The 13,259-nt window shown below is 43.9% G+C and overlaps 1 protein-coding gene across 2 annotated transcripts in view; it reads right to left on the bottom strand.

The window, feature by feature from the left end:
• Positions 1-13,259, bottom strand: part of FUNDC1 (FUN14 domain containing 1) — a 143,543-nt gene that overhangs the window by 16,656 nt on the left and 113,628 nt on the right. For both annotated transcript variants that reach the window (XM_078658308.1, XM_078658309.1), the window contains exons 3-4: positions 12,852-12,927; positions 2,526-2,654 (exon numbers count right to left, since the gene is read on the bottom strand). In XM_078658308.1, the coding sequence (XP_078514434.1) occupies positions 2,526-2,654; positions 12,852-12,927 (205 nt within the window). The remainder of the gene's footprint in view (positions 1-2,525; positions 2,655-12,851; positions 12,928-13,259) is intronic.

Genomic DNA, 13,259 nt, shown 5'->3' on the forward strand with positions numbered 1-13,259 from the left:
CGGTTCGGAATCAGAGTGTATTTTGTTTCGGTCCGAAGACACCTTTGTTAGAATTGGAGGTGGAGGCTCCTGCTAAAAGCCGTTCTTTTGGAGCCGAGCCCGAAACCGTGGGTTCCGAAGATGATTTTTGGTGCACGCCATGGCTTTTATGCAGTGGAGGCCGGTGAGCAGGTTTTTCGGTGGAAAGTGATTTGTTTCAAATCAGGGGCAGATGTACTCATGATACAACGTTCTTGGAAGGATTCTATCATTTCTGAGTCTTGTTCCTGTTCAGATTCAGACTGGAACTATGGATGGATACGGATCCTTCTTGGGCTGCAGATGCTTCCTCATCTTGATCGTGCAGATCGAAGATATCTGGCGAGTCGCCAGTGTTTTTGCACTGCATCTCGAGACGGCGCGCATACTGGTCAGGAAGAGTTTTCTTTGACCAGAACGATTTCCACGCTTCCCAAGTATCTTGTTTATGCTTGGGCAAGAGGCATAGGTTACAGATCAAATGGAGATCTGTATGGGGATATTTGGAGGGGCACTGTGGACAGAAACAGAACGGAGTGCAGTCCATTAACAGCTCATTTTCTTACTGAGCTGACCGAGTGGAAACTATGGAGTCGGCAACAGCCTGTAGGCCAAGAGATTATTTATTCGATCCTGACCCGTCGAAGATATTCGAAATGTAATATAAACAACACAATAGAAATAATACCATTGAATGTGGAGGACCAGCTAACAGAACTGAGGCCGAAATGACGACCTCGAACTGGAGCGAGAGGGAGTACATCCGAGCCAGTTGGTGGAAAAAACAATCTAAAGATGGAGTTGATGTCCATGCCCAAGCGCATTGTTACCAAAAGGAGGAGTCGCATTGCCTCGCGACTCGAAAATAATTCTTTGAAGAAAAACTTGTAATCATTCAAGCCCCAACACTAGATGGTAGACTTATGCAAAGCATGTGTATCTACAGTCACACATGCCTTGAACACATTGATTTAGCTACATAGTGTTGAGATGTAAGACAAAGAAGAGCTCATGCAACACCACAAGAGACTCAAACAATTTAATCACCCAAGAGGGTGAAAAAGAAAACAGCTAAAGGGCACAAGCCATCAAAATAGATGAAGATGTATGTGATGCAGACAACACAGGAGTCACAAGGAGGAACACCTGACCCCTCATAAGTACAGATTCTCCACGTAATCAAGATATTCCAGAATGGTGCTGGAGAGCAAGACAGAAACAATATCCCCAGAACTTAACACCTTGCCTGCGGCAGGAATTCCAGCCCGGTGCTGGACATCCCAATCGCGGGCGGGGTCGTGACGGAACCATGCTGTCATGAGCACAGCCCAACCGTGACTCATGACGGCATGGTTCCGTCGCGAGCATCAAAGGGGTCAATCTACTCAGAGCGGACTGGAGAAAAGTGGAATATAAGACCCAGAAGACATAGTAGGCAGCTTAACATACACACATGCATGAGCAGGAGCTGCAAAAAAAACAGTGTTATTGTTGTCTAGAATGACCAGGCTTTGGAAAATGGGTGACGACACCGAAGGCTGGGCAAGAAGGAATCATCTCAGAATTTTGGAAAAAGTGGATGACCTTTAGCAGAACTGCCAAGCCCACATTTCTCAATTGAGCAAGCTCACACAGCACTAACCCCACAAACTCGCACTCAAACAGTGCATAATAGAGAAGAAACAAAGGCTGCAATAAAAAGGGAGGATGAGAAGGAGGATTGCAGCACACACAGCATCCCTCGCAATGAGAAGCATTGCGATTGCCTGGATGGAGATCCCAGGGTTCTCATGAGCTAGAGTTGGTGAAAGTTGTGGACAGTGGTGGAGGTAGGGCTGATAAAAGTCGTTAGAACTGGCTAATGGAAAATTAACAGGTGACTTGGCAGATTGGTCAGAGATGATAAAGCGGCTGTAAGACTAGCCAGGATGGAAGATCAAGATGCAGGACAGCGATGTGATATGAGCACTTACAAAAATGGATTGGAAAAAGCAAGAAAAACTGTGAAGCGTTAATAGGGTACGTGTTGACTGGATAAAATGAAGCGGGTGTACATATGAAATATGTACCCCAATGTAAGAATAAATAATAAACAAACATTAAAAATAAATCAGCAAAATCCAACAAGGTGGAATGTGTCGTCATGAAAGTCATAGTAAGTGGCATGTTGCGATTCGGCATTAGTGGGAATACAGCAGATGAAAATTGCTATAACAGACTGACTTTTTTGAGATGTCACGTTCATGGTTCACAATAACACCACAATACCGCTTTTGAAAAACACATTTGCGATATCTAGCAGAAATAGTTTTGCAAATGAAGCAGCTTTGATGTCTTAGTTGTTAATTATTTTGAGGCCTCTTGGCAGTCTTATTGACGGTTGTTGTGGTTTTGAATCAAAAGTTCCGATTTAGCCTTCAGAGTCCCAATCCGCTCCTCATTTTGTCTTTTTGTTAAGATACCTACAACTTTTTTCGTTACTGTCTTACAGATTTGATAAGACTTACCTCTTCAATAAGGTTGTTAATTTCCGGTGCTGCCTGGTTTGCTTGTTTTCTTATCTTTCTCTTGGCTCGAGTTACATCTTTTTCAACACGTTTCCAATCAATTTGTACATAACCACTGTGACTAGCAATCTGAAAAACACATACAAAATGGTAAACATCTCACCAAAACGTACAAGGTACAACAAATCCTAGAAATGTGTAGCAGACTGTAAAACGTATACCAGGTTTATGCATACTGGAGTCCGACACTAGACATACTGATCATCAGGTGCTACTGTACTTCAGCGAATAGTAGTTTATTGGAGCTGCACGACATCCTGTTAATTTAAACACTAATTTACTTCAGAATCCCCAGAACCATCGTTGTTTATTTTCTGTGCTTGCAGTAACAGATGGAGATGAATGGATCACTGTATATATGTTTAGATGTGGCCTATAGACTGTTTAGATGCCCCTCCAGCCTCATGGTTTCCAAAAATGTGTACATTTATAAATACATGCAGGAGCTTTTGGTCTGCCCTCTTTGTCCATTGGTCTGCTCAAGCATCATTTACATTTTGCTTCTGCACACAAGGTATACAGCGCGGAGCAATGGATCAGCCTACTTTATCCACTCCAAGTGGCTGCAATTTGCCTTACCACATGTGTGTATCCACATGAAAATAAAAGCACTCCAGCACAATGGCCGTTTTGGCTGCGGAATCACGGGCTACTTTTATATTTTTTCCAATTTGTTTTTTTTGCATATTGAATATGTTAGTTCAAAAAAAATTACAGCCAGACCTATTGGCTTTCCCAATAACCGTTTGTTTGATTGTACAGTTGCAGATTATTTCACTATTCTAAATGTATTTCTTCCGGTTGACTACCATGCCTACTGTTCAAATAAACTGCAGGTCAATGTTTTAGAAAAGGCGCTAAGGTCAATAGTTACAGGAAAAACTAAAAAAAGATTCAACTACTTTCTCTCATCTATTCAGGGATTTCGCTTGCACAGAAGACAGATTTAGCTATACTGAGCTCTTGGACAAGAAAGCTTTATGTATCTGCATTACTTGGCTCCTGGCCATCTCCCAGGTCACATCTCTACCCTTGTCACATACCTTAGAAGTTCTCCACATCCACCAAAGGGGAAAGCTCCTATTCCTATCTGGGCTCCCACATGTTGTAATGGTCTATCTCTAAAACCGTGCACATAAAAAAACCTGATGTTTTTCAGAAGAGCCCCACAACTCACTTTTTTTGTTGCTGTATTGGTTGCCTCCGCCTCCGCCTTCCCCCCCTCCCCTCCCCCCCCCCCACTGTTGTAATGTAGGTAGAGTCTGTAGGAAATGTTGGCAATCAGTCAAGACCTCTGTGACAGCTCTTGCAGCCAAAAAAGCAGTTCATTGGTTGCACCCAAGAATCTCTGATCAGTCTTGCTCATGTGGCATCAGGACCAACTGAAGGTAGCAGTGAGGGATACCTAAAGGTTCAGAAAAAGTGGCCATGCAGAACGATGGCGTCTGTTTATTGGAACTAACCACAGATGAGCTGGCACTCATGCAGGAAGCAAGTCGTTCCTTAAAAGAAAATCTTAGAGGAGGATCTGAGAACCGGAAAGAACGTCCAACAAGAAGTGGCCACTATACTGCTATTACATGCTGAACATACAAAAGTACTGCAAGTACTTACCAGAGCTTTATCCTTGCAGTGTAGGACTGGCTTTTCGGGCTGTCTGGAACTACTAGATCATGATGGGCTACCTTGAAAGGATCAGTGTGTGAAATGTCTTTTTTTTTTTGCTCCTGTCGCTGGCCAAAGAACCCTAAAAAAACGGCTCTAACTCGGTGCTATATTTACTATGCCATACTTTTATTTACCTAAAACATACCCTTGGTATGCACTAAATAACTTGTTAAAATTATGTGCTGTTCGTTTTAGTGACGGGTGTTCCACATCATCAAACCAGACATGACAAATGGGACCACGGAATCACAATAATTAAATCCTTATTTTGGCTTACAAAATAATTAAATTGAGAAATATGTTGTAAAATTCCCAACATTAAAATCGCATTTCTACCAACGGGCATGTGAAAAGCATTTCCAAAGCCAATGAAAAGGAGCATCGTGCAACCTGCATCTACAGCAGTGCGGGAAGGCCGATGAACACCAGACAGCAATTGGCTCCAACAAGGATCACTTCGACATTCTGAGCAAATACAAAACTTTTATGGGATCCACAAATAATCCCAGAAGTAATAACAAAACAAGCATTTGCAATGCAATAGGTCTCGCCTTTGCGAGAGTTTGAGCTGTTGGCATTGTAAATGACAATGCCTTTTATTTACGTGTTGGTTTTGAAAACATAAATAAAAGGCATTGGCATTTACAATGCCAATAGCTTAAACTCTCGCCAATGAGAGACCTATTGCATTGCAAATGCTTGTTGCAGTCTGCTGTGTGCTGGGCCCCAGTAGGTCTGCGTGCAGTGTCTTGATATTATATGTGCAGTGTCTGCTTGGCTCTGTATGCAGTGTCCACGTGTGACCTGTGTGTTGGGTCCGGGAAGGTCTGTGTGCAGTGTCCTGATATACCGTGTGCAGGGCACGGATTGGTTTGTGTGCAGTGCCAGAGTTGTTCTTTGCACATATCCACACAGGTCAGTGTGCAGTGCACGGGTTGGTTTGCGTGCAGTGCCCGAGTGGTTCTTTGCACCGTATCCACACAGGTCAGTGTGCAGTGCACAGGTTGGTTTGCGTGCAGTGCCCGAGTGGTTCTTTGCACATATCCGCACAGGTCAGTGTGCAGTGCTCGGGTTCTTGTGTGTGCAGTGCTCAGTGGTGTTTGAAGAAAGGGAAACTTTACACCTGTAAGGTGTGGCAGGTTTTAACCATACTCCAGTGGTAATTACTGCTGACGTCAATAGCGCCGCATCACCGCTTTGTAAGGGGGTACTTAGTTGATATGATGTTGGTATCTGGGCCCCCTAATTCAGCTCTAATGTTGTTGGCTGAGGTTATATTTGGTACAGAGGTTACGTACTGTGAGGAGACGGCGAGCTGCAGTGGGGGCGGTGCGGGGGCGCCCCACCTGACGGAATAATGCACGGATTAGGCAGGTCCGACTTCCTGGCACGCAGATGAGGGAGCAGGAGTAGGTTTGTGGTCTGCAGGCGCATGGGTGCCTGGGCTGTCAGTGTCTCGTGGGTGTGAGCAGTGTCCGAGCGTGATTTGTGTTGCAAGACCTGTTGCATTGCAAATTCTTGTTCAAATCTGCGATAGTGTAAGACCGAGTTAGAGGGGGTCCATAGGGATATTAGGAAAGACCTACAGTCGAATGTATCTACATTGGCCGCTTACCGTAAGAGTCATAGAGCGACTGTGGTTAACATTTCTGAAGTATTGTCTGGGGGTCGCCGTTATTGAAACTGAAATGCGCCATCCAAAAGAAAGGTATGCAGCCGCCATGATTATGAAGTTTGGTGTGCCGTACTTTATTAAAAAAATATATTTTTAAAAAAAAGGATTTTGGCAGTGCGCCCTATATGAAAGTTGTGTGGCCGCCGATGCACTGCACAACATTTTTTTCATAAAAAAGGATTTGGTCCAGCCACGCTACAGAAGTCGTGCAGCTGCCATTATTAAAACTCAAATGCGTAATCCGGGAGAAAGACGTGTGGCCGTAATGAATATCAAGCTTGGTGTGCCGCACTTCATAAAAAATATAAATTTAGAAACAAAGGATTGTGGTGTTTCGCGCTTTAAGAAAGTCGTGCATCTGCCATATGCGCTGCGCAAAAAAGAATAAACTTTTTTTATTTTTATTATTTGGGCGAGCCATGCTATAGGGGTCGTGCAGCTGCCATTATTGAAGTGCAAACCCGGCATCGGGGAGTAAGGCGCGTCGCCATGAATATCAAGCTCAGGCTACCGCGCTGGAGAGCGTGTCCTGCCTTCTGTGTGTCCAGCAGGCAGGAGAAAGCAGTGTAAACAAGTAATAGCCGTTCTAATGACTTACCACTGCTGAACCGCAATTACAATTCTCCGACAGCGGAAGCGAAAAATTCCTTGGGGCGGGACTTCCGTCTTTGGAATCCCGCGCACGCGCCCACGGAGAAGCAGTGCTGGTGACGCGGGGCTCATGCCCGAGGGAGAGCCCCGCGGAGGCTGCAAGAATGACGGTAAGTGGGGGGCGCTTGCATGTATGCGGGGTGGCGGCGCTTGCATGTATGCGGCGGGCGGGGGCGGCACTTGCATGTATACGGCGGGGGGCGCTTCTATGTATGCGGCGGCGGCCAGGGGGAGGGGGGCCCGCTTCTATGTATGCGGCGGCGGGGGGAGGGGTGGGGGGGCCCTTCTATGTATGCGGCGGCGGGGGAGGTGGAGGGGGGGCTTCTATGTATGCGGCGGCTGGCGGCGGGGGCCTTCTATGTAGGCGGCGGGGGGGGGGAAGAGGGCGCTTCTATGTATGCGGCGGGGGGGGAGGGCACTTCTATGTATGCAGCGTGGGGGGGGGGGGGAAGAGGGCCTCTGTATGTGTGTAGGTGCGTTCCTGTGTGTAGGTGCGTTCCTGTGTGTAGGTGCCTTCCTGCCTGCGGTGAGTGTGTTCAGTGTGCCTTTCTTTGTATGGGAATACGAGGGACGGCGACGTGCGCGCTCACGAGGTAGAATCTCCGGCAGGAGACGCTCGTAACAGTCTGCTGTCCACATTCCCCTACATTCCCCAGAAAGCGGCAACATAAGTTGTCTCCCTAGACAGCAAAAGCTTCGCTTTTGCTTTCGTCTAGGCGAGACCTAAAAAATAGACCAAATGGAGATTTCTAGGAGAATCTGCCACATGCAAAACATTTTTGTATGCCGATTGGCCACCAGGTAGACATTGTAAGTGTGTAAACTTGAGGTAGAAGTGAACCTTTTTCTTGACGGAGGATAATACATTTCTCTGTGCAGAGATGCTTCCCCCGTTAATTATGGAGGTGTCTCTTCCCCAGTTCCACCTGGGAAATATAATGACATGCTTCCATGTTCATGAATGCACTTTGCGAACGTAAAAGTTGTACGTTTGTAAAGTGACGTTTTTGTGCATCCAACTTTTTTCTGAAACAATTTTTATTAGCTTAGCACAGAATTCGCGCAGACCAGCACTGTTTATAAAGTACATAAGCAGTTGGTATACGAAATGGTGCAATTTCTTTTCAGCAACAATATGCGTTTTCTTTGGGTGAGACATACATAAGCAAAGGAGTGAACCAAACATCGTCTATATACTAGAATTCCCCCACCCCATCGCCCATCAGCTCAACACTCAACTCGCTCTCAGTAGGTCATCCAGGGATCTAGTACTCATTACCTAGGCAGTGCCATCCTACGCCAACACCATAAGTCCACATCTATAAGTTAGAGCTTAACCATTGCGGAGGGAATACAATGACACGTATATCATGGAAATCAATGTAATCGACGCATGGGTTAAAACATATGGCAAAACTATGTAAGGCGCTTGTAATTTTCAGATTGTGCCTTCAGGGTTTCAAGCATTGCTTCCCATCTATAAGTAATACCAATTTTTAGACAACCCTGCACCTTCCTCCCTATGCAAGTGCGTAAATTATGCTTCCAGCTATCTGGTGACAGAAGGGGGAGAGGTACTTTTCCAAGTAACTGATATTATGCTTTGCCAGGAGTAAAGTAAGATTCACAAAGTTCACAGTCACTCGATCAGTCCTGGGATGTGGGAAAATGCCCAGATGGCAAGCTCCAACTGCACAGAGATCTTTGCAGTCCATGGCATGGGTTAGAAAAGCAACAACCCAGGCCCAGTAGGGTGCCAGCGTATCACAGGGCCATATCATGTGGACAAAGCCGGCCTCATCAGTGCAGTATCAGAACAATGTGAGGAGACCCCAGGAAAGAGGTCAGATTTAATGGGAGGTTAAGTAGGCTATATTAAGTCATTATCATAAATTTTTATAATAATATCCCAAGTAGCGCGATCCAGGATATATTGAAAATGTTAAGTAACAATTTACATTGTGAAATAGATAGTAAGGAGAAGGAAGTAATGATTTTGTGGGGGGGGATTTTAATTGTACACTTTGTAAAAAGGGCAAAAAAGGCATTTGTGGTTTAATGTTAGAGCAGGACATTAATCTCACACATTTTGATCACACTCTAATCGGGGATCTGTTAAATTAGATATTATTTAATTATGATTTGCGATATGCAAATTAAGTGGCCCATCGACCAACACCATTTGCCCCGACCTTTATTGGTAGGGGAGCGTCGACCACTATTGATTTTAGTATCTGTTCAAATAGTTATGGTCATAGAATAAGTGGATATAAGATTTTGGATTCACCAATGAGTGATCATCTCCCACAAATACTTGAGATTGATACCCCATTTGTGGTAGGGCAAAAAGATCTGCCACCTACCATGGCAGCCCAGGACGTGATGCTGGGGAGGCAAAATGGGTACACACTCAAGTGGAGTAAGGTGGTCCCGGAGGAATTTTTAGCCAAGTTGGTGAATACCTGCACAGATAGCTTTAGAGTTTGCCTGGATGAAGATTCCAAGAGTGAATACATAATAGAACATTTTTATATTATAGCCTCTACTATTAAAGAGAGTCTAAGGGTGGAGTCAAGGAATGGGCCCAAGAATAACAGAAGATGGTTCGATAAGGAATGTACCAAGGCCCTCACTGAGCTTAAACACGCGATTCATCGGGTGCCCCGGGACCCCTCTTTAATAAGAGACCTAAGAAAATGTTATAGCCTGGCATTGACCAACAGAAAAAATGCCATAAAGAGAATGGCTTGGGAAGAACTATGCGCAGCCTCACAATCTAAAGACACATCTGCTTTTTGGAGGGCGGTAAATGCCCCCTTCCTTTATGATAATACTAAAGCTCGCATGGAAATTGCGATTAATGAAGAGGACTGGGTTGCACATTTTTCCACTCTCTACATGTCTCTAGAGGAAACTCCCGAAATAGGACCCAACACAATGTACGAGAAAGGGGATGATGCACAAAATTTGGTGGTAACTCTCCCCGAAGTTTTAAGGAGTATGAAAGCCACAAAGGGTGGAAAGGCGGCAGGTCCAGATGGGATCCCAGCAGATCTATATAAAGCGAACAGTGACATCTGGGGTCCCATTCTGGTACAGCTTTTCAACGCAGCCTTAGTTAGGGGTTTGAGTCCGTCATGGTATACATCGATTATTGTTCCTATCCACAAGAAGGGAGATAGGCAAAACTGTGCATGTTATAGGCCAATATCCCTACTCGACTCATCTATAAAGATCCTTGGCAGAGCTATTTTAGCAAAAATACACAACTGGGCAGAGGACAATGGGGTAATAAGTGACCTACAATTCGGATTCCAAAAGGGCATAGGAACCATTGAGCAGGGCTTAAATTTATTTATCGTTCAGCAGAAATACATAACGATAAAAAGGGAGCGTTTATATTTCACGTTTGTCGATCTCACATCGGCTTTTGATTGTGTATCTCACAATAAACTATGGGAACTGCTGCTAAGGCTGGGCGTGGAAGAACCGATTATTCGTTTTCTAAGGGAATTGTATTCAGGGGCCACTGCTACTGTTCGCTACGAAAAAGGGGGGGAATGTAGTAGATCATTTGGAATAGGGCGTGGCGTACGCCAGGGGTGCGTCTTGGCACCTTTTTTATTCCTGATCTATATAAACCGCCTGGAGGCTCGTCTCCTTCAAGAGTGCAGGGATATGCCCATGGTTGGTAAAAGATCTATCCCTGCACTCTTGTATGCAGACGATGCTGTTTTAATGGCTCGTACCCCCATGGCCCTGCAAAACCTGTTAACTTCCTGCAATAACTTTATGCTCAGCTTGGATCTAAATATCAACTGCAGCAAAACTTTCTCCATGAATTGTGGACCACGAACAAAGAAGCAAATGAAAACGATGTTCATAAATAACGCTCCCTTAGAAAATACGTCCACTTTTCCTTATTTAGGCATCCTGTTTCACGAGACTGGTTCCTGGGCAAGTGCGGTAAAAGCGAGAACTCTTTTGTTCTCGAAGACAATAATGGCCTTAAAGAGTTTCCTAAAAAACTTGGGAAAGAAACCAATAAGGGAGATTTTAACTATTTATAACGCAACGTGTCTATCGGTGGCTCTGTATGGATCTGGACTGTGGGGGTATGCCAACATAAAATCAATTCAACTAGTTGAAAACAAGTTTATGCGGCATATTCTGTCCATACCCGAAAGTATTGCGACCCTCATTTGCCACGTGGAGCTGGGGCAGCCGTATATCTCAGATATAATTAGAACACAGCCCATCCTTCTGTGGCATAGGGAATGGACTGTAAACGAGTGTGTTGTAAATCGTGCCATACTCCAGGATGTGTTAAAACTTGAACATGTAAGTGATTTTAAGTGGTTAAATTATGTCAAAACTTTTCTGACAGAAATTGACTGTTTACAATATTATGAGGACCCACCTACAATGGTACACATATCGAGAAAACTACTGAAAAAACTGTGTATGGAACACCTGTGGGAAAAAAGACTGTCAGAGAAAATAAAGAAAAAGACGGTCTGCTCACATCAGTTGATTTTAACCGGAGATAAACTACAGCCATACTTAAGCCTCCCTATGTCTAATCATGATAGATTCCTTTTAACACGTTTTAGGCTTAATATTGTTTTTAGGTTATTGACTTTCCCAGAAATGAACTCTTGGTCAAATGAACTGTGTATGTGCCCATGTGATGATTTGTCTCTGCAATCGGATATTCATGTTTTTTTTTTTGTAAATTGTACACTTTGCCTCGTAGAAAATGTATTGTTCCTGCACTCAAAGATATGAATTTAAATAGATGTCACCCAGCGTTTCTTGAATTACAAAGAATGGACACTGTTTTTATTGTTGCATCATTATCAGAATTTTTTAAACATGTTTTTAAACTGCGAAAACCGATATGTATGGATGAATTTAAAAAAAATTTTAGGGAAAAATTGTGTCTCCTCCTCCTTAGATAAAAACTGCTTTAATATTCACTGTAAATGAAATCTTAACTTGTTGCTTTTATGATTGTCTTTTTAACCGAATAAAGTACTTTTTGACTTTGACTTTGACTCTCCCCAGTCTAAGTCCTTTAACACTCTGGATATGGACGTTTTCCACTGTTAGTGGAGTTTGAGTTTGACCCCAATAGATATTTAAGATGTAAATCATCTCAATAGGGCCATCTAATTAACTGCTTGTTGTTACCAATGATGTGCAGAGTTTGACGCAGATCGTGCACAGGTGGCGTCAAAGTTTAAATCTGCAATATTCTACCTACGTAAAGCTAAATTAATTTACATAGGTAAGGGACTTCCCTCTTGGAATGTTGCAATCTTTTATGAGGGTGTCAGAGTCGATTAGAGTCCCATCTCCAAATAAAACCATGGTCATCCCCCTCACAATCTTCACCCGGGGTTAGTATTCCCCAAGCCATCCTGTGTGTTTGGGTAGGCCACGCATTGGGGTATCAGGAGCATAATGGAGTATATGTTTAGTAATTGTGTACCTCTGTTTCAGGAAGGCCTATGCAATTCACAGTAGTGTGGACGGTTGAATAGGTGGTTCCTTTGTGGGGAACATCACCCTCTGTGGAGTACTATCAGGGATTCTGTCCTCATGGAGGCAGGTCTCCCTCGAGGAATGGCTAGCCAGTCATCAGTAAACCCACTGGAGCTGTGCAGCAAGGTAGCATTATTCTAAGTCTGCAAGTAACGTCCTGGCGCCTCCAAAGGCAATTTTAGTGTCACAATAGCAACTCGAAATCGCCCTCCAGCCCACAAAGAATCCGAACGTTTATTAAAAAAGTATCAGGCGCTCTAGGAGTAGCCGGCACGCCATCATTTTAGTCAGTATTTAATAGTCTGAATTTAAAATAGAGGCCTGTAGAAGGACATTTTCTTTGGGGTCCTCTCCGAGGTTTTGGAACAGAATGATTCATGCCCTCCTGGTGAAGGGAGGCAGGGTAAGTGGTAATTTACATTGCATAGAAAAGCACTGTAGAAAATTTGGGAGCGCCTCCATTTTTAGGAGTGCCAAGCGACTCATGGTAAATACAGCGAAGTCTAAAATGCAATCTGCGTATCAAGGGTTCATACTGTTTTGCCTAAGTTACCATCACAGAGGTCCTGTACAGTTTTCTAGATATTAATTCCCAGATAGCTGAATGTTACACAAGTGTGGTAAAATGAATGCATGGGCGAGGGAGGATTACGTTTCTGGGCACAAAGTGTGCTTGACAGACGGTTTCCCTGTTCATATATTTTATAAACATTTATTGAAAATACCTGTAGCAGGAGAAAACCACCACCTACTGCTGTGGCTGCAAGCTTTCCGACTTTCTGGAATAAAAATCCTGCGCACCTTAAATGAGATGAAAAATAATAATAGTTAATGGAATACCCAACCTGGAATTCCACATGCCATGAAATTCGAGTCTTTTCGTTTCAACTTATGAAGAAAAAGTTACATAGAGCAGTCATCTGTGAGCACAGTTCAGTACAAATCCAGACCAAATAACGATATAATGATGCACAAGAACATAGGTGCATGGTCTGTTACATTTGTTAGGTGCTGCTGATAGAAACAGATACGCACAAGACTATCTACAGCCATGAAAATCCCAAAGCTACCTGTGGGTTTCATCCCCTTCACCATGTCTGTCTGTACACCCCTGTATGGAACTTCTGAAGCTA

Source organism: Lissotriton helveticus, chromosome 8 (genome assembly GCF_964261635.1).
Source record: "Lissotriton helveticus chromosome 8, aLisHel1.1, whole genome shotgun sequence".
Lineage (NCBI taxonomy): Eukaryota > Metazoa > Chordata > Amphibia > Caudata > Salamandridae > Lissotriton > Lissotriton helveticus.